Consider the following 23,735-nt stretch of genomic DNA (forward strand, 5'->3'; position numbering starts at 1 on the left):
ACTGTGCATACGTGCTGAACAGTGAGTGAACATTACAGCCAGACCTCCTCATGGCTAAGAAAAGAACTTTTTAGGTTTGCTTTTAATTTTCAATCAAGGCATAACTGTTGATATTTATTTATAAAATAAAATGCAGAGAGATGAAACAGCAGGGATTGCTTTGCCTGCAGACATCTCTCTCTCTTTTGCTCCTCTTCCACTTCATCTCTCCCATTTTATGATTCTGTGGAGAGATGAGTGAAAATACCTTGTTATCCCTCTGCACTTGCTGCAGCTGTTTCATGAAACCACTAATTTTTCATTTCCTGGGCTGACTATAATGAACTGAAAAGGAAGAAATTCAAGTTTCTTGATTCTGATTAAAAGCTTGGAAAGCTTGTGTCATAAGTGACAGAAATACAACAGTGGGAAAATACAGGCTTGCAGTCATGACAAGTCAACTTGCACAAGGATTTGCTTAGAAAACTGGAAGAGTCAGAGGCCAGCACTGGAACTGAGAGTTTTTTGGACTCTCTGAGAAGGCCAGTACCCCTCTCATAATCCCATGCAAGTACCTTATCCATGTTTCTCCTCCCATTGTTCCTTGTTAGTGATCATTCCCTAATATCAGTGACTGTGTTTTGCATCTCTGTGATAATGCCATTCCTGGGGCAAGAACACTTTGCATCCCTGACAGTGCATCCCTGGCAAGAACTCTTTTTGTTCTTGCCATGCAGCAACATAAGGCTATTGAGGTTTTAATAACATTTTAAAGTTGGCACTTCCAGTTAACATTCCCTTAAAAGAAAGATCTTGCACTGGTTAGGTTTTCTTACATGTCTGAATATAATTAAAACAATTTGCCACATTTTTTCTTAGAAATAAGCCTCTAATTCTTGGTGTTTTAGCTCTTTTTGGGTGCTGTCCTTAAGCTGCTATTGGAGCAGCCTAGAAGCAGAAGTTGAAATGTCAGTATGGAAATCAGTTACATTCCAGTGACTTTTGTGAGGGGTGTGTTTCAGCATAAAAAGCTCATTAACACACTTCAGATTCCCTGTTCATGGCCCAAAACATGCACAGAAGCTTTCAAGGCTGAAAAGACAAGTATTTTCTGATTTCTCTGTTTTGGTCCTAGTCTTAGCAGCACATCAAACATGAGAATGCTAAAGAATATTTTTCTCATTAAGTGTAAGATTGAGAAAGGGAGTACTTGCTAAGCCCTTCATCCTTGAAGAGCTTCATCCTTCAAGCACACTGTAGTTGTGAACAGAGAAACTGTTTTAGAGGCAATCATCACAGTTCTGGCAACAAACCCAGCTAATTAACAGGAATATTCCTCTGCATGACATATATTATGTTAAGCGCTCCCAAGCGTGATAAATGCTGTGAAACAGAAGTAAGTGGTGCTGAAGTATGCAGTTTGTGACACAGTATCAGGCTGCCTTCCTGCCAAGTCATGCTTCTGGAACAGTAAATTCAAAGAACTTGCATGGTTTTGCCTATGCCAGCAAGACATGCAGGATTTAAGCTTGACAGAAAGCATAAACAACCTGTAACCCTTTGTAAAAAAAATAAAAAACAAACCAAAACCAAAACCAAACCAATGGCAAGAACAACTTCTACATAAAGGAGTTTACAAGGACTTCTCTAGTGGCTTTTTTAAAAAAAAAAAAACCAAAAAAACCCAAAAAACAAAAACAAACCCCAACCCTGTTAGTTTAAAGTGGTTATGTAATTGGCAGGTCAAATCACAATTCTCCTTCTATAGAATATTCTTGAATGTAGTCTTTAAAACATAGTTGACCGGTATCAAAGGATTGCAAGTATTGAGTTCTTTTCTCATTTTAAGTATATCTTTGGAACATGTAATTGAAAAATGGGAACACTTTTCTCTCCTGTTTTACTTATACATCATCTTAAGCCATCTGCTATCATAGCTGTACATTTTTTCAGTATTTGTGTGTGTATGTAAATACATTGCCTTCCTGCCCTTCCAAGATGTAAGGAGGATGACCTAGGAGTGCCTGTAAGGCTCTGGGTTATACATTATTCTGCAGAGTACTGCAGGAGCTGCACCAGCTTGAAAGGATAGCTGCTCCCTTTGGAGGAGCAGAAGGAAAAAGGGAAACAAAACTAACTCTGTATAATTTCTGGAGTAAGATGCTTCCCTGAAGAGAGTTGGCATGTTGTTTTGCTGCTTGTTCTTTGGTCTGAAGGAACATCCTCAGTAATCTTAAGGAAATACAGGGTTATACTCTGTTCCTTTTGTGAAACGTTCCATAGAGAATATTCTTAGATTCTCTTAAAGAACTCACCTGATTATTACATGATTACTTTCTTGTTTTTCTTTAATGGTAGATGTGGTGAATCTTCAAAGTGCTTTAAATAGTTCTAAATCACATTCTTATGTTATTTTGTTCCGACAGAAGTCAGTTGCTCAAAGAAAGAAGTGTACAAAACAGCAGCAATTCTGATTTTGTGTTTGGGGAAAACATGGTTGAAAGAGTTTTGGTCAGATCTGCATATGCTGGCAGACTTTTTATCAAGGTCAGTGTACTTAAAAGTATAACTGCTTTTTCAGATATTGATTCTTTTTAGGTCCTCCTTCTTTTAAAGATGTGAGTAAATATGGTTCCAATGTCTCTTAAGGAAAAAGTGTCTGAGAATGTGCTGCTGGAGGGGTAGGAATTCTTATCTACACCACCCTACGTGGGTTCTTTAATTACTAATGTGTACCAATATGCATTTCTGGTTTGCTCTTTTTTTTGACTTGAAAAAAGGTTTTTTATCTAATCCATGTGAGGTGGAACACCCACAATATAAGATAAAAGAATGTGGTTCCTGCTGCTCTAGCAACATCCACCATAACTGTAAAGAGATGTCTACAAGAAGAGAGACTTTACAGGAGCACAGAGTGACAAGACAAGGGGAAATGGCTTCAAAATGAAGGGAAGTAGGTTTAGGTTTGATATTAGGACAAAATTCTTATCTTTGAGGGTGGTGAGACCATAGGAAAACATTGGTAGAAATGCTGTGGATGCCCCATCCCTGGAGGTCATCCAGGGTGACCATCCAAGGCCAAGCTGGATGGGGCTCTGAGCAACCTGGTCTAATGAAAGGTGTCTCTTCCCATGGCAGAGAGGTTGGAACCAGATGATATTTAAGGTCTCCTTCAACCCAAACCATTCTGTGATTGTGTGGGGGAATATGTATGAAGAAAAAATAAGTAAGAGGGAAAAATTGGACACTCACCCTACAGAGTGTCTATGCATATTAAAGCATATTGTGCATGCTTATGAGGCAGCTTAAGTCCTGAAGGACTCTAGGACAAAATGGTTCCCAAGCTGAGGACTGCACCATTGAAAATTGAATTGCAATTGAAGTAGGATGAAAACTGTATGCTTATAAGCCAGGTAAAAAGCTTGGCAACCATAGATTTGGGCTATGACTTCTGAGCAAGATTTATTTATAAGGTATGAGTTGAGACACTGTGCATTGTCAGGAGCCACAAGCATTTATTTATGCCTAAGAAAATTTATCTGCCAAACTGAAGGTGATAGAAATTTTTAAGTCCTACGAGGTTTTGTGGTGTCTGACTTTTAAACTGCTCTTCTGGGAACGGGGTTGAACTCAAAATTAACCAGGTGTTAAGGTTTGTTAACATCTAAGTTCTTCAGTGGATTTAAATACTAGTCCAGGATCCACACAAAGAGGTTATTCTTCTCAGAGGAAGAATGATGCACTGATTCTATGATAGTAATATTACTTTTTCTAGAGACTGAAATTGTATCATCTGGGCTAGTTTTTACTGTGAAGCTACTAAAACTGCTAATCCTCAGCCTAGCATGCATCAAATGATTCAATGTTCTGTTTGATATAAAATAATGTACTCATTTTTTAAAACAAGAATTCTTATTTCCCCTGTGCTTTTTTAGAGCCCTGAGAGGCATCCCAAGCTGTGTAATGAAGCTGATTTACACAAAGGAGAAATAACATCCATGTCCACAGAATCTTCTCATGTTGGGCCACAAACAAGTAAGCATACTCAGCTAATAAGCACAATTAGCTTTATTATTATTATTTCATTGTATCTTAGAGGATATCTAATGAGTGCTGGTCAATAATTTTCATCTATTCTCAAACTATCCAGTCATGAGTACACTTAGAGTATGTGCCAAAATCTATATTCAGAAAGCAGCTTTGGTTTATGACATATGAACTAGACTAACTTCAGAAAGCATGATCTGAATTAGTCAAGAAAATATTACAGAATATTATTATTTAGTACAGATTATAATTTACTGTTTGAAAAAAACTGCAGCAACCTTTATGAACCACATTGTTGAATTACAATTTTAGGGTGTCTGCTGCATTTTTCAAATTCTCATATAAATTACTTTGTTATTTTGAATCATAACTGTGGGACTGAAAGTTCTATACAGACAGATCTCAGGGCTTGTTGGTGACTCTGGTGTGAGATTTTCTGCTAAGCCATGTGAACCTAGGCTGTGAGACAGTCCCCAACAGGCCCTTTTGTGAACCTTCTTGACAAATTCTGCACTCCTCTTTACTGACAGATGTATTAGATCCTGTGATTTGTGTAAGCATTGTTACAAGTAAAAAATTATAAAAATAAAGCCTTCAGAACATGTGTATAGATTATGCTAAGATACAGAGCTTTGTAACAATGTCGTTCCATTTAAACCTTGTCTGTGTTCCTGTTAAACATTTCTTGTGTATGTATTATTATTCTGAATACTGGGATATGTATACTTAGCATAACAAAATATCAGATGAAGTTAATTCGGAAAATCATCTCCTAAATATTTAGGCCTTGTTTCTGTTTGTCCCTTGGGACAAACCTCTGCAACTATAAACAGCTCTGTATGAGCCTTTTTAGTGAGGTATTTTTGATTCCTGCTTTTTCCTCTTATGTTTGTTCCTGTGGCCAAAAATGTATTAATAACACTAAACAATGTGAGATACGACAGGTATTATGAGGTCACATCCTGTGTACTAGTTTTGTTATCCTAACAATATTGCCGAAATGTTCCCTGTACAGAAAGAACTTCTTTTATTTTTTTCTCTTCAGAAAGAGCTTTGTTGAGGAATGCAACACTAATTGAATCAGCAGCTGCTTGTATTTCCAAGCCAGTGGAGAAAATCCTGTTAGATAAAGTTGAAGTTATAACTGGAGAAGAAGCAGAACACAATGTATTGCAGGTCTGTATTTCATAAACCTTAATGGTGAATAGTTTTGTTGCTGAAAAGAACATCTAGATTTATTGCAGATGCAGCAATCTGAAAGTTACTTCAAGTTATATTTTAAATTTTCACTTTTTTTGAGCTATGCCTCAGCTAAACCATTTTTCTGTAAGTTGGTACTTTCTTTTTCGTATTGTGCTTGTTCATTTTGTTATCCCTTCAAGTAAGTGACTATTTCTGTGGTATTTTATAAGCATCTACACAGTATATTACCTGTAACCAAAACCTTAGAATTGGAAGTGATGTGAGTAAACATGGGGTTTATGAAAAACCTTTTTTGGGGAAAAAAAAGCAATGTGTTGTTAAAGTAATTTGTTTTATAGTTCAGCTAAAATAGCAATTAGCTTTCCAATGTGGCAGGGCTATTCTTTGTCTTCAAAATATTATTTTCTTGGAAAATAGCAATTACGATTTTAAAAATCTTAACATTATTTTATCTTTGATTAATTCTTCTATCTTAGCAGAACACAAAAATTTTACTGTCTTGGGAGCAGTACTCTTCTAGAAGCACTACTTGTATACTGGGCTGCATAACGTAATGAGTGAGGAAATAACGTTGTACAACTTTTGCAACAAATTTAGCTATGCTAGTGGATATCACAAACAAAGAGTTAATAAAGATGAAATAACTGAAAAAGTAAACTGGGATTCAAACTGTATGTTTTCTATGATGAGAAAAGAGTTTAGCACAGATCTAGGAGCCACTTAATTTTAAGTAATAAGATTATATATATCTATATGTCTATATATCTACCTTTGTAGACACGCATATGGATGTATTAAAAGCCAGATCAAAAGTTTTAGAGCAAATAAAAATAGCATTGGCTGGAAATTTTCATAATGATTTTCTCTTTCAGATTAACTGCAAACTCTTTGTATTTAATAAGCTTTCTTTAACGTGGACTGAAAGAGGCAGAGGATCCCTGAGGCTTAATGACACTTCTAGCAATAAGCATGGAATGTTGCGGTCAAGGCTAAGTATGAATTAAATAATTAAATACCCCATACAGAAAGCACCAAGTAACTTGTATTATTGTTGGTCAGAGTTTATTTCAGAACATTTAAATCTGAGAAGATAGTTACATTTAACATTTAAGTTCTTGAGAATCTTTTTACCTGATGAAAGTTCTCTGTATTACAGACTGAGGATCTGGGCTCACACATATTATTAGGTTCTGTGTACTTATCTGCTGCACTGTGTCTTCAGCTCAGTCATCTGTCTAACAGTTTGCTCTTTGTTCTGCTTTTTCAGTAGCACTGTTTCAAGACTCTTTTGGAACATTGTTCTTACTGTGCTGTCACTTTTTTTTTACTGTATTTCACAGTTTCAGCAATTTCAGTTTTCAGATTATTTCCTTTGTGTGCCAGACATATTGAAAGAAGCTAATACATTGGGATATTAAAAAATTTTAAAATCTTACTGTATCAGGGTTTTTAGACCAAATAAAAAAGAATAATTATTGCAAGTGCTGAAGAAAACAGCTGCAGCATATCTTATCATATTAACCTTCTTATTTTAGTTATGCGAAATCAAGGTAGTTTGAGAGTGATTCTCAACACCCAACTCTGGGAACAAATGGTTATAAAAAGAGCAAACAGAAAGAGCCTGTGCTTCACTGCAACAGATCAAGAGGACCATTCTGTTCAAGTATTTCTGACTCAGGTGAGTAGGAGACAACAGCTTCACCCAGAACTCAGAAGGGTTGCTGAAGGTTAGTTTTAGCAAATGACTTTCATGCTCATCAGACAGCTTAGATATTACATGGCTTTTATTATGGAATGTGTTAGAATTATATTTAAAAAAAACAGGTGTGATGATGTGATCTGGCCTTAAGATAGATGTTTCCAGGCTCTGGTTCACATACCACCAATGGAATGGATATAATTCCAGAAATATGCAGAAATGGCTTTTTTTTTAATCAAAGCAATACACCTGACAATTTCTTCACAGGTAGTTACAATTTACAGTTTACAGTTGTAAGTTACTCTGGTAAATTTCTGCCATGGTTCTCAAAACAGCACTTGCAACAAATCCATCCAAATCCATTCTCAATTTCTCAGTTGAGAAAAACAGAGTTTCAATATTGCCTTGTGTAAAACAATAGTCCTGGGAACCCTGATTTTCTGCAGCAAGGGCTAAATTGGAGATGGAAATGTGCTGGACTTACCTGCAAATAAATAGCACATATGTCCCAAGCAGGAAAGTGAGAGCATACACATGGTTTTAAGGATGTTTACAGTTTCCCCAGTGGATCTTTCTAGGAAGGATTCAGCTTGCTGGGAAAGAAAAATAAATCATCATTTCCAGGAAGTATCACATATAATACATAAGCAAAGCACCAATCATTGTATATGCAAGTACTGTAAGGCTGTCACTTCCTAACAGGGATTGACTTAACTAAGGCTGTGCTGGACTGATGGACTGCCTGTGAGAATTATAAATGTCCTGATTTCCAGGTGTGCTGCACTGTTTTCATAGAGTGTGTAATTTACATTCTGTACATTTGTTTTGGCACTAGACATGTATGAGGAAATCACCATATATGAGAACTGTATGGGTGTGGTAAGGGCTGCAGGAAGCTGCTTTCACAGTTGCTGAAGAGGGTGGTAACCTTCCTACAGCATCCACCTGGCTACTGTCTACATTAATGTCCTAGAATCAAACTCAGGAATCATCCAAAATACCAAGTACTCCATACAAACTGAGCTGTTTTTCAGAGGAATTAATTTTTAAGTTTATGTTTCTTGTAACTATGGAGAAAATAATCAACATCTGCATATGAAGTTCAGACCACATAAACAAACTGTTTAACTGGATGTTCATTATTAAGTGTGAATCTTAAACTGACTGTTTTTCATTAGAAAGGACAAAATGCAACTCTTTAATTATTTTTAGACCAAGTTTTAAATACAGACTTTTCTCAGTTGTTTTGGACTGTATACATTTTATGTTTTGCAGGCAAGCTCAAAAGACACTGAACACCTCTATGCAGCAATTCATCATCGTCTTGTGGCCTTGAGAAGCTTTGCTGAGCAGGAGCCAGATGCTCACCAAGTAGACACAGAGTCAGAAACAGTTTTTCAGCCATTAAACTGTGATAGTGATGATGATGATGAAGAACTAACTCAAGTGAGCAGCACTGGATCTGGTAAGCGGAAGTTTTGCTGGAAATGTGTAATCCTTTCAGGGTATTTGCTTAAAGTAATGAAAATGGGATTTTTTTTTTTCAGGTAGAAATCGGGTAATTCTTTCTAGCATTTTGACTTACTACTGTTAGAATGTAAGATTGTGCCAGCTCAAGTATCTACTCATATTCATAGTCATAACAAAAGCTTGAGGCTTAAGAAATTTTATATTTTCAAGCATTACCTAAATGTTTTTTCAGTATATTTCAGCAGAAATGACTAGAGATGTTGAGATACTGATTTTACCTTGAGTAAGTGAAGGATGAGTCTGTTCACATCAGTGACTAACTTGTTACTAAAAGCCTGGAGCACAGTGTGTTTACTAAGATATTTATTATGTCATGGTTAACTTAATTCAAAACATGATTCTTGATCAGCTGTAACAACTACCTCAACTAGGAAATCTGCAGGACAACATTTACCAGTTTTGCCTGCTTTCTTCACCATAACAAAAATGTAATTTCCTCATAGAGAAAAATGCCACTGAAGATATTAATACCTTAATAATTCTGTTAATGCAACTCACAACAGGGCTGTGGTCACATTTGTAGAGATCAAGGCAGAAAGAGCTGTTAGACTTAAAAGCTCTTCTGTCTTAGCAAAAGACAAGTTATATTTCAGGAGCAAATATTTGTGTCAAAGTGGATACAGGAGCTGGCAATTAGGTGTGATTTTTCAACAGCTGGACTACATCAGGCAATTCTGAGTTGTTGCTCAAAGGATTAGTTTCCTTCTTCAGCTAGGACATATTGTCCTTATAATATAAGTGTTTCTTTCAACAACTATTCATCAAAAATCAAGTAGTGAACAGTGAAATCTATAAGTACTGTTTCCCTAATGAAACAATTTTTTCCCCCTTTATCACAGAATTGTAGGATATTTCCTGAATTTGAAGGGTCCCTTAAGGATCATCAAGTCCAGCTCCTGGCCCAGCACAGCACACCCCAGGAGTCACACCACGTGCCTGAGGGTGTTGTCCAAATGCTTCTTGATCTCTGCCAGGCTGGTGCTGTGACCACTGCCCTGGGGAGCCTGTTCAGTGCCCAAATACCCTCTGGGGAAGAACCTTCTCCTGATACCCAACCTAAACCTCCCCTGACACAACTCCAGGCTGTTCCCTCAAGTGCTGTCACAGTCACCACAGAAAAGAGATCAGTTTCTGCCCCTCTTCTTCCCCTCACGAGGAAGACCCCAATGAGATGTCCCCTTAGTCTCCTCCAGGGACAAAATGCCAAGTGACCTCAGCTGCTCCTCATACATCTTCTCCTTAAGGCCCTTCACCATTTTGGTTTTCCTCCTCCTGATAGAATGCAATACCTTTATATCCTTCTAATATTGAGGTGATCCAAAACTGCACACAGTTTCTGGTAACTTGGAAATTAGTGTAGGAACTCAGATATACAAGTTAAATATTTATGACTTTTGAAACAAATATTCAGATGACAGCCAACAAACAGGTTTTGAAATGTGTGAGGTCGTTTTTTTTGCCTTGTCCTTTCAATTTAAGCATCTTTGCCTCATTTATTCCAGTTTGTAACAACAGTTGTAACAATTCATTCAAGTGATTTTTTAATGGCTTCTAGCAATTCCTGCTTATCTTAATCTATTCTCAGAGCCGCAATGTTTTAATCTGCACACTTTTCATTTACTGGTATCCAAGTCACTCTCCACCTTCAGACACTCAATCTCACCCATGATTGTCCCTGGAAATCCCTTTTACAAAAATAAAGGAATAATAGGCCTTAAGGGTTTTGAAGAGGAATAGGTCAGTTTTAAGTACCAGCATAGAAATGTTCATTTAGATACAAGAGAACAGATCCTGGTTTTTTAAGAGCATTTGTTTTAATCTTAATTTTCTTTCTTTCATTTTCATTGTATACGTGAATAAATCATCTTTTTATTGATGTAACTCAGTTTCAGAGATTACATCTCCTTAAGAGTATATAAATGTTAAGAAATATAAGCCTTCAGAGACTGTTTCTTTACAAGAAATAGGAGAATTTACAAAATATGCCTGCATTTTATTTAATTCCATTCTATTTGTTTTTTCTCACTTTTCCGAGTGGTTTTCTTTTCTTAATATAGCAATTTCCTTCTTGCCAAACTGAACTCACACGGTTACCTAGATTGTGCTATGTGTTTCAAGACACTGTAAAAGACATGAGAAATTGGATAATTACCTTCATTGTATATTTATAATAATCGTCTTTACTGCTTGAGACTGAAGAAAAAAGCAAAAAATATACACATAATAAGTGAATTGTGGACATTGAAGTGATCCTGCATATTTGCAAGACTTGTAAACACTCTTTATAGAAAATTCTTATTCTACAGTATGTTAATGCTATATACAGATAATGTAAAAGGTAGTAGAGATTTTTCTATGATTTTATGAGTTCAGTATAAACATGTATTCCCATATTTTTAAATTCCTAGTTTAATTGCTTTACTTTCAAGTAGAGATATTAATTTCATAAAGTCCACGAAGACAAATCTGCTGTGCCTGATATTTTTATCAGATTAGATTTCACCAGTTACAGCCTGAATATTTTTACCAACAAATTGTGCTGTAAATCTGAGTGGAGAGAAAAAGAACAATTCATCTTTAAATAGATTTTAAGAGTGGATGGGATCAGTAACTCTGTGTAAAGTATTTATCTTTTCCCTCTGACTATAAAGTCAGCTGAGGAAGTGAATTTAGACTAAACAGTAAACTTCTTGGCTGACAAAAGTCAAACAAGTAAAGTACTTGGGAGGTACAGCAGTGTCACTAGGCAAAGAAAAGTTTTATGCATTACTCCTTATACTCCACCTCACCAATCTGAAATCTTCTCCTAACTTCATTCCTGATTGAGGGATCATCCCTTTTGATTGAGTTGTCCTCTCTGGAATTTGTCTTAGAAGCTATTAGAATGAATTTAAAAATTCAAGAAACTAGAACTAAGACAAGTCCCAAGAAGTCTCTCCATACCCAGCCATAGACCTTATGAGAAAAATCACATTCTGCAAAGAAGTAAAAGTGTATCCCCTATGGATCCACAAAGAATTGCACGGATTTTGGAGACTACTGGTATTGAGGGCCAGTAATCTCCAAACACCAGTAGTGTGTTAGTCTGAGAGCCAGACAGTATCATAACACAGAAATGCAAAATCAAATGCATTTGCAGAAATGGAAGATGTTTTATTTTCGGCACATTTTCTGGTCTGCTATACATGTACTTCCCACCTCAGCTTCATTAGGACTCTCTCTTATGCTGGAGTTCATAAAAATTTAAAATGTTACATGAGCTTTCTATTTTGAAGGAAAGTACTTCTAAAGTTCTTAAAGGAAGTACTCTTCAGAAACTCCACAGTAACTACCGAAAATCTGCTATCCTTGGCATTTCTTGTCAATTTAATTTAAATGCTTAACAATTGTTAGGGATTCCAAAGCTAACACACACACACACACACCCCTGATAGTGACTATAGTGATTAAAACTGGGGAAAAAGGAAAAGTTAAGAATTAACTTCTTCATTGGAGTTTCTGTATTATTTTCAGCAGGCACCAGTAATATCTAAAGCAGAGAAAAAAAACCCACTCTGTTTTAAATGCTCCCATATCAGGAAAGAGACGAGGGAAAATCAGAATATTCTGACAAACACAAACTTTCATTTCACCTGTGGCCAGATGGTAGCAGCAATTTTTAAGCAAATACTGTGATAATGGTATTATGTGTCTGATATTATTAGTCAGTTCTACCACCTACTTTCTGCAGATGAGTCAAAGTCGCAGAGATTATGCACCAAAATCACTTTCTCATAACCACTGAGCTGTTTGAAGAGATGCTGGATTTCTCAGAGTTTTCTGAGTATCTGCAGTAAAGTCTTAAAACAGTGTACTCTCCATGGAGTGAGACAATTTGCATCCTGGGTACATTGCCCTACCTAGATACCAGATTTCTTAGTGCTTTTTGTGCTTGTCTTTACTGACGTGGAGGGTCATAGGCTTCCTTCATGATTCACATGCTCAAATATTTGTGAATAATCCTGTGTTATCTAGTTACCTATTTATCTAAACCAGGAACTGATCATATCCAAACTTTAACCTACTGCTTTGGTATTATGAAATGCTGGATTGTTTCAAAACATGAATATGCTCAAATAAGCAAGATTTTTGTAATAAATTCTTTTTCAGATCATTCTGGATGGAGCCGCAGGCGGTCTGTTGTCTGCTCATGATATCTGACAGAGGTTACAGCAGCTCAATTGGGAACTCAACTTCCCAAAATGTCTAAGCTGACTCATCAGCCCCTGGAGGAAGGAAATCAGATGCATATTACATTATGATTTTTAAGTAGAGATTAATTTTAGAGACAACTTAAGTTTAATTTGTTGAGAAAGAACTTCAGATGCACTATTGAGGATTCCAGGCAGTCTGCTTTCCACTGAGCTGTGAATAACACCATGGCTTCCAATAGTCACAAACAGCTACAAAGACTTTCAATTTCAGAATTAAATATATTTAGATACATTATTAGAGTAAGGAATTTTATAGGGAATATGTACTTGTTCATCATATTGATGGATAATACCAGATAAGCATGAACTAATAATATATGTAGACAGATATTTGTTACTTTTAATCTGTTATTTAAAAGATACGTTTGGAAAGCTTTAAACTAGGTGTCACTGAAAACATTTATTTAAAATTGTGTGGTAACAATTAAGCATCCTATTTGTAAGTACATACAAACAAAACCTGGGATGGCAGTTTAACATTACAAGGCCTATAGAAATCAGCCTTCATAAAAGTGATTTTATTTATTGCTTATTTTAAAAATACCTGAAGTGGTATAATGGCTGTAGAACTTTGTTTGAGAGAAAAGAACCATGATCTGCATCTTCCAGCTCTATGCATCAAAAGAATTCACCATGAAGAAGTAAAAGCCTGTTTTAAGGGCCATATGAACTTTAAAATTTAAGGTGTATCTGCTTGCTCACAAACACCTTTCTAGCTGAACAAAACAAGCACCTGCACTTGTGTATATTAATTGTCCATTTGATATACACAAATAAATGCAAGCACAGTACAACAGAATATCTACATTAAAAAAATCCCTTAAATGTGTGAGATTATCTGAGATTATTTCTGCCTTAGCTATAACCATTCCTAACAGCATCATTCATATGAGTATGTTACACACTCACATGTGCACAATAATCCCAATAGTGGCCAAGACACAGTTGCTCTGTAAAAGTCATTCCACAAACCACTGCCTAAACATTTTTGTGCAAAAAAACCCCTCAATTCTAAACCTGTGAATCAAGACTTGCAGGATCATTCAAAAGTCCATGCACAGTGACACACACCACTTATGTTCCATGTTTTCATTCTGTCAAAAATCAAATTTGTCTGCAATCTCTCCACTGCCACTTGCCTGATATCTTGCATATTGCCATTTCAGAGCTGAAACATTGTTCCGAAATATCTCAAGTCCTTTTAATTAAGGTAATTGTAATGATTTCTCAATCTAAAAAGGTGCAACACACCTGAACAGTCACTTTACAATTTAGTTTTTCCATTTGAACATGTGTATGAAGTTGGAACCATACTAATTTATTCCTGAATTCTCAGCGCATTGCCCAGATGAGCATCCAGATGAACCCGAAATAATTATCTGGAATACACTGAATCCTAAACTGCCCACCAAAATTAGCAGTTGTCTGACAAAGATTTAGCATCTTGATGACAGTAAATTTAAGTGGAACTTGATTTTTGCGTTCAGGAAAAAGGGAGTGCTTCCCAACAGAGCACCTGTGTCAAACAGTAAAGCATGGGGATTCTCTTTGACTCCAGTCTGCCAATAACAAAAATATTCTTTCCATAACAAGCTGTACATTGTGTCCTTTGTTATCAGCCTCACTCGTGACCACAACAATATTTACATCACTGACCTTCATATTTCATTGCTGCAACTCATCCTCAGGGACAAAGCTCCATGCTGTAAAAACTCAGGCAGTCATAAAACACAGCAGCCCTACGTATTTAGCAACAGGTCATGGTGATAAGTTTGCCCTGGAGTTCAGCTGGCTGTGCACTCACTGAATGCAGAGTTTGATTTCAAAGTCTGTCCTGATAATCAAAGCTCTCCTTTGAAACAGGATTTAAGCACCTGAGTGTCATGATACCAGTCTAGAAATTCTACTACAGCTGTAAAATCCTTGGCAAATGAGGGAGGTTTCCACGGCAGGGACAACAGAAGTTTTTCCGACATAGGTCTTACACTTTGTAATTTGCTCCCACAGCATACAGAACAAAGTTTATAACTAAATGCTCTTTTGATGTGCCTCTTCCCAAGATCCTTACGTATACACAAGTATATGTATAAACACACAGAGTCATGTGCATACACTCTCACAAAGCTTCATCTCCCAAAAGCTGAGGAGGAAAAGAAATGTTTATTTTAAAGACATTGAATCCTTTGGCAACAGAGGAAAAATTTTTGCTCTTAAGAACCTAATTATGTGTTCTCTCTAGTCTCATTGCACTAAAATTCACTGTTCCTCAAGCCTGAAAGTACAGCATTACATATTGTATTACCTTGGTTTTAAAGATGTAGTTTGTCATTTTCTGACACCTGGAGAGCAATTTCCATGACTCAACAATTAAAAATTTTCTTACCACTTTAATTTCTGTGTAACTAGTAGTCTTTTTTGTGTCCCAGTTAGAGCTTCTACAGTTCCATGCTGCAGAATCTCAAGCCTGCTTTCCTAAAGAAACAAGTAAGCAGTTGCACTCCATACACCCATCTGTCAGACCCACACTGAGTCCACTGTTCAGTTTCAAGAAATTGGACAGGAACTAGAATGCTCCAAGGCAATTTAAATTCTTCATGAAAACTGGCAGTTGCTGAGTGACAGAAATGAGAGAAAGGCACCCTTTGAGGAAGAAGTTTCAGGGTAAGCTTGGTATTTTCTGTGATGCTAGTGGGAGTGAGTGGTGTCATTTCTGCCTCTGTACAAGCTGCATCACTTTCTGGAGAGAGGAGAAACAGACCATGGAAGGATGGGTCCCTGTAGCTTGAAGAGAGGTGTAGAACATAAATACGAAACTAGACAACATTATTTTTTTTTTCCAGATGAATTTCTATTTATGTATGACAAACCCCAATGACATTTATATACATAATGTAGAGCTGGAAGATCTTAGTGTATTCATGCAGGAGTAATTTTCCCAAGGAGAGAAAATCAACAATTTCTAATAATAATGATATATTCTACAAAGATTATTAATTTCTATCAAAGTCTACTTCTAGGGGATAGACTGAATGTCCTACTCTACATTCTGGAGGCATTTGTATTTCTTAATGAATCTTGTCCCTCATGTTTTTTATGTCATAGTCTTTAGTGACTTCTGAAATAGTTTTGGCAGACTGTATGAAATTAAGAGATAGGTAATGTCTCCATTGAATAAATGAATGCAGGAAAATCTAGCACATTTACTTTCACTGCTAAGGACAGCCAGTATAACATGGACAGAGAGGGAAAGAGGATCCTCATTTCCCTTAGATGGGTTTTAGAGGCCTTACCACGAGGGCATGCTGGCAGGAAAATTTAGAAAAAGCATGCATGGCCTGTTTTACAGCAGTTCTCTAGCTAAAAAGTGGACTTCAAATCAGAACAGTTTGTGTTTCATAAACACTAAAGTTACTTGTACAAGTGTCTGCAGCTGTTTGAGCATATTCAAATTGCTTCTGAAATGGTGAAGTCAATTGTATTAGATCACTTGAGGGACAGTGTAATTTGCTTTGCATAGGCAAAGACTGGGAAGAAAAGTAGAAAAGTAAACCTCTGATAATTAAAATATGTTCTAATGGAAGTGTAGACAAGAAAGATTGCTTCTCTCATTTTGTGGAAAAAAAAATCAGTAATTTGCATAGCTGCACTTACTATGCTTTTACATAAGCTTCTTCTTTGATTTTGTAATCTGGAATTTTTGAAACAAATTATATGACTCAACTATCAGTAATCAGTGATGAGATACATACATTGCAAGCAAAGTGCAAACACACAGATTGGATCTGGAATCAGAAATTCTACCAGACTACACCTGCTCATACATTCATCTGCTTGCCTTGTAAGACTGATGCACTGCATGAGTGACATGTTCTCTAAGCATTAGTCTGGAGTTTTCCTCTGGATTATGAGAATTAACAGCTGCAGCCAGCTGGTCTCAAAATCCGAAGACTCGATTTTATGAAATGTTAGAGTGATGGTGTGTTTACCTCCTGCCCTGTGAATGCATCCAATACTGATAGCATCACCATTTTAAACACAAACAAACCATCATCATTTTCCATTATCAGTAGCACTGAGGGTCACATAGAGTAAGTCTAGACAATGCAAAAAACTTGGTAAGTTAATTATATACCGGTTATTAATTGAACTATCACAAATGACATTATTCACAGACTTCAAGGAGTAGAAATGAACAGTTGTTGCAGATTGTAACTGCACTAGAGGCAACATAAGCAATTTTTTGGGTGGAAATAAGAACACATGGATATTATCTTATATAAAACAGCTAGCATAGTTGCACATTGCCAGCTTTGCAGCTAGTGAAATTTAGTGAAAAATTTATTGTTCATGTAGAAATTTTTTCCAGATACTTTGTTACACAGAATATTTTGTGTATTATACAGGTATTTTTTAAAGTTCACTGTATACCTTGAAGCATATGCAGCTAAGGATGCCTGGTTTTCCATGGATTTATATCTTGAAATTTACATAATGTATTATAACCCGGTGTCTAAAATGGGCATTTCTCTGAAGCATTTTTCAAACTTCAGGCAGTACTGAGGCATCTTTCCATGACAAATTTTTAAGTACTCTATGCCCAAAACAAAGTTGGTTTTGGTCAGCCAGGGATTCAAAAAGTTATTATGGTGGGAATTGACTCCTAGTCCATATTTGTGTCCTATAAGGACACCAGATTTAAATGCTTATATTTATTGGTTTAATTTTGCATAAAAGAATCTGTCCCTTAATTCACTGATCTATTTTTTAAAGTCATTGAAAACGGGGCGTGAAGATATGTCATATGTCATAAACTGAATATAACTCAAAATAGGGTCATTTGACAGATATTTGTGTCTTCTTGCTGTGTATCAGGTGTTTATGTTCAAATCAGGAATTGCAGTAAGGGAGGGGTTAGTGTCTAATGAATATTTTGTAAGTATGTCCATTTATAAAGTAAAATGTGAACTGTAAGAACATTCCGCAAACTCTATTTTATATGTTATAGAAAGTTCAGTTTCCACAAAGACAATGGGGTATCAGACAATCTGTGTACTCTGACAAAGAGCTAGTCTGTAAGAGACTTCCTTCTGGGAACTTTGGATTAATCACTTCATACCCCATGCTTCAGCATTGTTTCCAGAACTTTAGGGTATCATTTACTGATTTGAATTTACATTTTTAAATAAATATTTCCTATTTTATGCTTGTAGGCCTGCTGTGGGAATAAATTCAAAAGACCATAACATGATAATTACATGACTTCAGAATAAAATCCTGTTCCATATTCAAACTTAGTGGTTGAAGCTGATTTGATTTTCAAAGACCAAAACTATTAATATAAACAGACATTACACAAAACACAAAATCTTAGAGGAGCAGCTAAATGGTCAAATAAGTTATAAAATAAGATACCATTCAGAACAGAGTAATAAATTTTTGAAATCTCTTATATCTTTTGGATATTGTATTACCTACTGCTTTGTACAACCTCAAAGTTAATGGTTATATAGAATGAGGCATTTTTCTGGTTAGCAAGGGAATTAGTTATGTTTAATTGGTCTCTTGGTAATCTGTTTTGTGATATTTTCCTTCAAGGCTAAGCTTATCAGTAGACATCCTACAAACCAGCAAAGACTGGAGAGAGAGCCTTTGTCTTGTGGGAAGAGCTTAATGGGGGCAGCTATGATAATTTCCTAAGACTCTTGGCAAAGCACTGTGAAAGAGTTGTGCATTGACAGGCAGGAGCTGCCGCTTCAATCCCTTCCCCCAGGGAAGATCAGCAATAAGGTGAGTAAAGAGAAATGCGTGTCTAAGTGAAGCCTTCACAGCAGAAGGACCGTCTCTGGCAGTTAATCACGCAAACCCCCACAGAATTTCTGGACAGCTTGCTTACAATATTAAAAAAGTAAGCTTACAATATTAAAAAAGGGAGTCAGGATCGATTATTCAATTTTTTATTTTTTTTTTAACCTGGACGCGCGAGACCCTGTCTCGCAGCACTGCGGCCAGGTCCTTTCTGCCCTTCCTGACACTGGCAGATGCCACCAAGGCCAGATCATATGGATAACAAAAAAAGCTTTTAACCTACGTGTATCGCCAGCTCTCCCCACCAGATGCACTATTTAGTCCTTCTAAAACACAGCGTGTGCTGTTTCCTCACCCTTCTGAATTATTTCCCGAAAGTTTTCCCCCGCCGCCCGTTTCCCCGGGCAGCAGGGCCGGCCCCGCGCGCCCGGCGGGGCCTCGTGCCGCCAGAACGGGCGACTCTGGCTGTCCCGCGGGCGCGGGGCCACACAGTTTAGAATCACTGTTTACTCTCAGAATACTGATTAGTCTCAGAATTCCTGCATATTCCCGAAAGCTATCCGAAGTTTTGCTAATACTCTATTATCAGTTCGTGTTTGCCTTTCTGCGGTGCTGTAAAAATATCACAAAGGCCGAGAATAGGAGCAACAACATAAGAGATTTCCACACACCCGATCTAAGACCAAGCAAGTTCCATCTCTTTAACACTATCGCTGTCTCCCGGGACACTGAGAGTACTTGTGGGGCACTGGCAGCATTGTCGCTGTCCCCTGGGACACAGGGGAGCACTGAGGGGCACAGCGAGCACAGTCGGGCACGGGAAGCACGGGGGACACGGCAGCTGTGCGCCGGGACACCGGGGAACACTGGGGAGCACTGGGGAACACTGGGGAACACTGGGGAGCGCTGGGGAACGCTGGGGAACGCTGGGGAGCGCTGGGGAGCACTGGGGAACGCTGGGGAACGCTGGGGAGCGCTGGGGAGCGCTGGGGAGCGCTGGGGAACGCTGGGGAACGCTGGGGAGCGCTGGGGAGCGCTGGGGAACGCTGGGGAGCGCTGGGGAGCGCTGGGGAACGCTGGGGAGCACTGGGGAACACTGGGGAGCACTGGGGAGCAGTGGGGAGCACTGGGGAACACTGGGGAACACTGGGGAGCAGTGGGGAGCACTGGGGAGCGCTGGGGAACGCTGGGGAGCGCTGGGGAGCGCTGGGGAGCGCTGGAGAACGCTGGGGAGCGCTGGGGAGCACTGGGGACGCTGTCACTGTCCCCTCACGGCGGGGGTCGGTCCCGCGCCCCTCACGGCGGCCCGGGGCGCACGGCGCGAGAACACCCATCGCTCACCGCCTACGTGCCTCGCGCCCCGTCCCGCGCGGCACCCGCAGCCAGGGCGGGGCCAAGCAGGGGCGGGCGGAGAACGGGCCCTCTCCTCTGCGCATGCGTGGGTGGCGCTTCCCGGGGCGCGGGGTGGGGCACGCGCTCGCCGCGCGCTGTGCCCCGGTTGGCTGGAGAGGGCGCACGCGCCGGGGAGGTCTCTCTGGCCCCGCCCTCGAGGGGGCGGGTGCCCGGAGGCGCCGCTCGCTATTGGCGGGTCCGGCGGCTGCGCGCGGGGAGGGCGGGGCGGCGGGCGCGGCCGGGCCATGTGTGCCGGGCGCCGCCGCAGAGCGGCCGCAGCCGCCGCCGGCAGCGCCGCGCCCGTCCCGGGGAGCGGCGCAGAGCCCGGGAGATGTTCTCCTCCTGGGGCTTCCCCTGCGGCCGCCTCAGCCTCGCCGGCAGGGCTGCAGCTCGCCGCTCGGCGCTGTTCTGCCAGGGGGCGGCGGCGGCGGCTTCCCCCGCCCCGCCGTGGCTGCCGCTGCTCGGCGGCGCCAACCGGCGCCTACTCTCGCTCGGCGGGCTGAGCCCCTCCGCGGCGGCGGCGGCCGGGCGGGGGGCGGCGGGCGCCGCGCCGCGCTGGACGGGGGCGGCGGGGGGCGGGTTCCGGCCGTCGCGGGTGGCGGTGGTGGTGAAGACGACGCGGTACGAGTTCGAGCAGCAGCGGTACCGCTACGCCGGGCTCTCCGAGGAGGATCTGAAGCAGCTGGTGAGCGGCGGGAGAGGCCGGCGGTCCCGGGCACCGAGGGCGCTGCCGCCTGGGCTGCAGCAGGGGTGGGTGGGTTACTCAGGGTGATGTCCGGCTCCGGCGAGGGATGTCCAGGTTGATGCCCGGCCCCGCCGGGCCGCTGTGTCCGGGTGTTCCCTGGGGCTTCCCCGGGCCTTAGTGGGGCGGAGCCGGCGGCCGTGGAGGTGAGCGGGGTCGCGGCCGCTGTCCCCGCGCTGTGCCTGCGCTGCCGACGGCTCTGCCCTCCCTCCCCGGGCCCCCGATCCGATGGAGCCGCGGGGCACGAGCCGCGCCGCTGGGCATTCATCGCTTGCAGGCTGCCGAGAGATTTGTGTAGTAAGCGTGTTTGGGTCTTACTCTCGGAGAGATTCCAGCAGCCCTCAGCAAACTGCAGCCTTTTTCTTGCTGTGTTTAGTGTAAAAAATAGAGAAGTGCATGCTGAGGAAAGCACAATGAAAAATCCACTCTGTGTCTTTGAGTGGGCTGATTCGATTTCCTCCGTTTCTTGCCTCACATCCTCACTCCATCCATACGTATTTTCCTCCGTCCAAACAGCCCAATCTCTCTCAGATCCACCCTTCTTGTTGTAGTTTTTAGAAAAGCCTTTTTCTTTAGTCTCTAAGAAACCTTTAACATAAAGTTCCATTAGTGAACTAAGGAAAGCTTCTCTGAGAGTTGTCTTCATCTCCTTCATGCTCAGTGAGCTCACCCTGTTCTCCCTTTATCCTGTGGCTGTCTCCAGTGTTCATCTCCCACCGGTGGGCTGAAAGATGGTACCTGCAGGAGTTTCTTTGGCTGCCAGCAGTTTCTGAAGTCCATGTCATGAGTTCGTATTATTACACCTTTATTTCAAATAAGTCCATTACATTAATTTGTCCACACATTAGTTTGTGTCTGACAAGTCTGTCAAAGCTTTCGTCTCTTACAACTGGAAATATTTTAGATCTCTGTTAGCTTGCAAGGTTTGGATTAGACTTGTACATGTTCTTAACTTAGGTAGCAAGGACAAATGGCTGCATAGTCTTGCTTTGTGAAGAATTGGGATAAAATATGTGGTATCTATAATAGACATCTAGCAATGTTTATGTGCTCCAGTTGGTCATCTACCTCCTATCAAATTCCTGCTAAAATATTTTTTACATGTTTCGTATAGCTCTGTATACCCGGTTCAACAATGTCAGTCTGTGTTGATTCTCATGTATGTTCCTGTTGCTGAGGTGTCCCAGTACTTCTTTCCATAGGGTGGTTGGAGGAAAAGAGGTCTCTCACAGCTCAACTGTAAGGCTGTTTTTTTCATTTAGGTTTTTGTGAGAAGTTGTTAAAACTTGCTGTTAAGTAAAGAGGGTGTCCTCAGCGGACAGCTAAACCCAGGAAAAGCAGACTGGGTTGGCTTGGTTACTTTTCCCTGAGTGCTTCTGTACAGGCAGGACTGGGACACTGAATCAATGGACAGCATTGCATATCCCTTAAGGTGCTCATGACTGAATGCAGTGGTAGGTGCAGTTTCTTTTCTCATGAGAATGCACATTTTGCATGATTATTAACCTGTATCGCTTTGAATGTGCATTTTTTAAAAAGTAGCTGTGAACTCAGTGGTTGTAATAGTTGCAGAAACAACTTTGAGTTTGTCCTTTCAGAAAAATTCACAAGTACACAATAATTCTTGGTATTTGTGACAGTTCTAGAGTTTTTGCTCTAGGTCTGGTGCTTTTGAAAGATCTACCTTTCCCCTTAAAATACTGCCTTGTGAGAAATTGCAGCAATAAAACTTGGTGTTGCCAGGTAGACAAAGCCCAACTTGCCTAACGATGTATGTAGCAATATTGAGTTAATCTCTTGCTGTATGGGCAGGAATACAAAGATTTGTGCAAGAACACATTGAAAAGGTCTTGCAGAATTAAATTTTTGAAATAGAATATAAGTGAGCAAAGGAATTATCCTCATTTCTTAAATTTTTTAGATGACCTGTAAAAATTTCTGTGTTTGCATTCTGCTGTGACTGGTCTCAGATCTATTTTTTCCTAAGACTGAGTTAATGGCAACCTCACTGAATATGTTATGTGAAGATTCAGAAGACTCCTACGGGCTCTGTTGGGGACAGAGATCACTTTGTAGCAGAGTGATTGCTGTGGAGTGTCCTTCTGCACAGAGCCATTGTGGGCAGCTTGGGAACACATTTTGCTCCCTGGTGTTAGCTGCAGTCCAAGCTCCCTGGGTCTCTGTTTATCCGGGGTAGACTTAGGAAGCTGCTCCAAGGCAGCTGATCTCAGAAATGAGCCCAGACACAGTGTCTTTGGATTTTCAGCTCAGTTGTGTTGAAGGTCCACACAGAAGGCAGGATGGGAGTTGAGTTCATGTGAAAGCCTCAGGCAAAGTGAAAGCTAAAGAGCATAGGAGAAGTTTGTCTTGCTCAGAGCTGCTGGCTGACCCAGACGTGTTGGTGGTGGGGGTGGCATTGCAGGGGCTCAGTCTTGGGGGATCCTGGAGCAGGTTTGTGGTGTGAGGGAGCCATCACCAAAGGAGGAGCATGGTGCAGTAATCCTCTGTCATGGACCTTCAAATGTCCGGACACTGGCTGTCTGAAATAGAGGTTTAGATTTGGGCAGCCATACCTGGGCTTGTTGCCTGATTCTAGGAGATAACTGGTGTCTGTACTTGGAAGCTTCAGGTATGAGTATAGCATAATTAATGAAAATTGTGAGCTTAATCAGTTCTGCCTGAGCACCAAGGAAGAGTCCTGAACATAGCTGTTTCAGTCAGTGTGTTTATGTATTAAGGCTGAATATGCAGTAAGTGGCTCAGTGCAGAAATGGTGGTGCTTTTGGGTGCACATCCTAATGACATGAGAGTTGTTGCATGTTGAAGAAGGCTGAAGATTAAATTGTTGGCATACACCAGTATGCACTAAAATGTGATATGAATCATAGTATGTATCATTATCTATGATACACAGTACAAATCACAGAATTCTCCAAGAAGCAGAATACCAGTAGTGAAGGTGACTGGCTGACATTTCTAATAAGCCATAAAGGCCCTGGGCACCTGTAGCTTAAACCCTTCCATTACCTTTTTTTTTCAGACACCAAGTGAGTCATATTATACAAATGCTGTAAAATATTGCAAT

General features: G+C 40.2%; 2 protein-coding genes across 4 annotated transcripts in view; both read left to right on the plus strand.

The window, feature by feature from the left end:
* Positions 1-15,102, plus strand: part of RANBP3L (RAN binding protein 3 like) — a 30,941-nt gene extending 15,839 nt beyond the window's left edge. For both annotated transcript variants that reach the window (XM_079330664.1, XM_079330665.1), the window contains exons 9-15: positions 2,406-2,526; positions 3,915-4,014; positions 5,072-5,202; positions 6,102-6,222; positions 6,765-6,907; positions 8,204-8,393; positions 12,608-15,102. In XM_079330664.1, coding sequence (XP_079186790.1) covers positions 2,406-2,526; positions 3,915-4,014; positions 5,072-5,202; positions 6,102-6,222; positions 6,765-6,907; positions 8,204-8,393; positions 12,608-12,651 — 850 coding nt within the window. In that variant the 3' untranslated portion in view covers positions 12,652-15,102. The remainder of the gene's footprint in view (positions 1-2,405; positions 2,527-3,914; positions 4,015-5,071; positions 5,203-6,101; positions 6,223-6,764; positions 6,908-8,203; positions 8,394-12,607) is intronic.
* Positions 15,103-20,083: 4,981 nt separating this feature from the next.
* The window catches only part of NADK2 (NAD kinase 2, mitochondrial), a 33,592-nt gene continuing 29,940 nt past the window's right edge, over positions 20,084-23,735 (plus strand). Inside the window, exon 1 of one of the 2 annotated variants that reach the window (XM_079330627.1) lies at positions 20,084-20,593. In XM_079330627.1, coding sequence (XP_079186753.1) covers positions 20,240-20,593 — 354 coding nt within the window. In that variant the 5' untranslated portion in view covers positions 20,084-20,239. The remainder of the gene's footprint in view (positions 20,594-23,735) is intronic. The other variant, XM_079330626.1, reaches the window with a different exon arrangement.

Source organism: Erithacus rubecula, assembly GCF_903797595.1.
Source record: "Erithacus rubecula genome assembly, chromosome: Z".
NCBI classification, from domain to species: Eukaryota; Metazoa; Chordata; class Aves; order Passeriformes; family Muscicapidae; genus Erithacus; species Erithacus rubecula.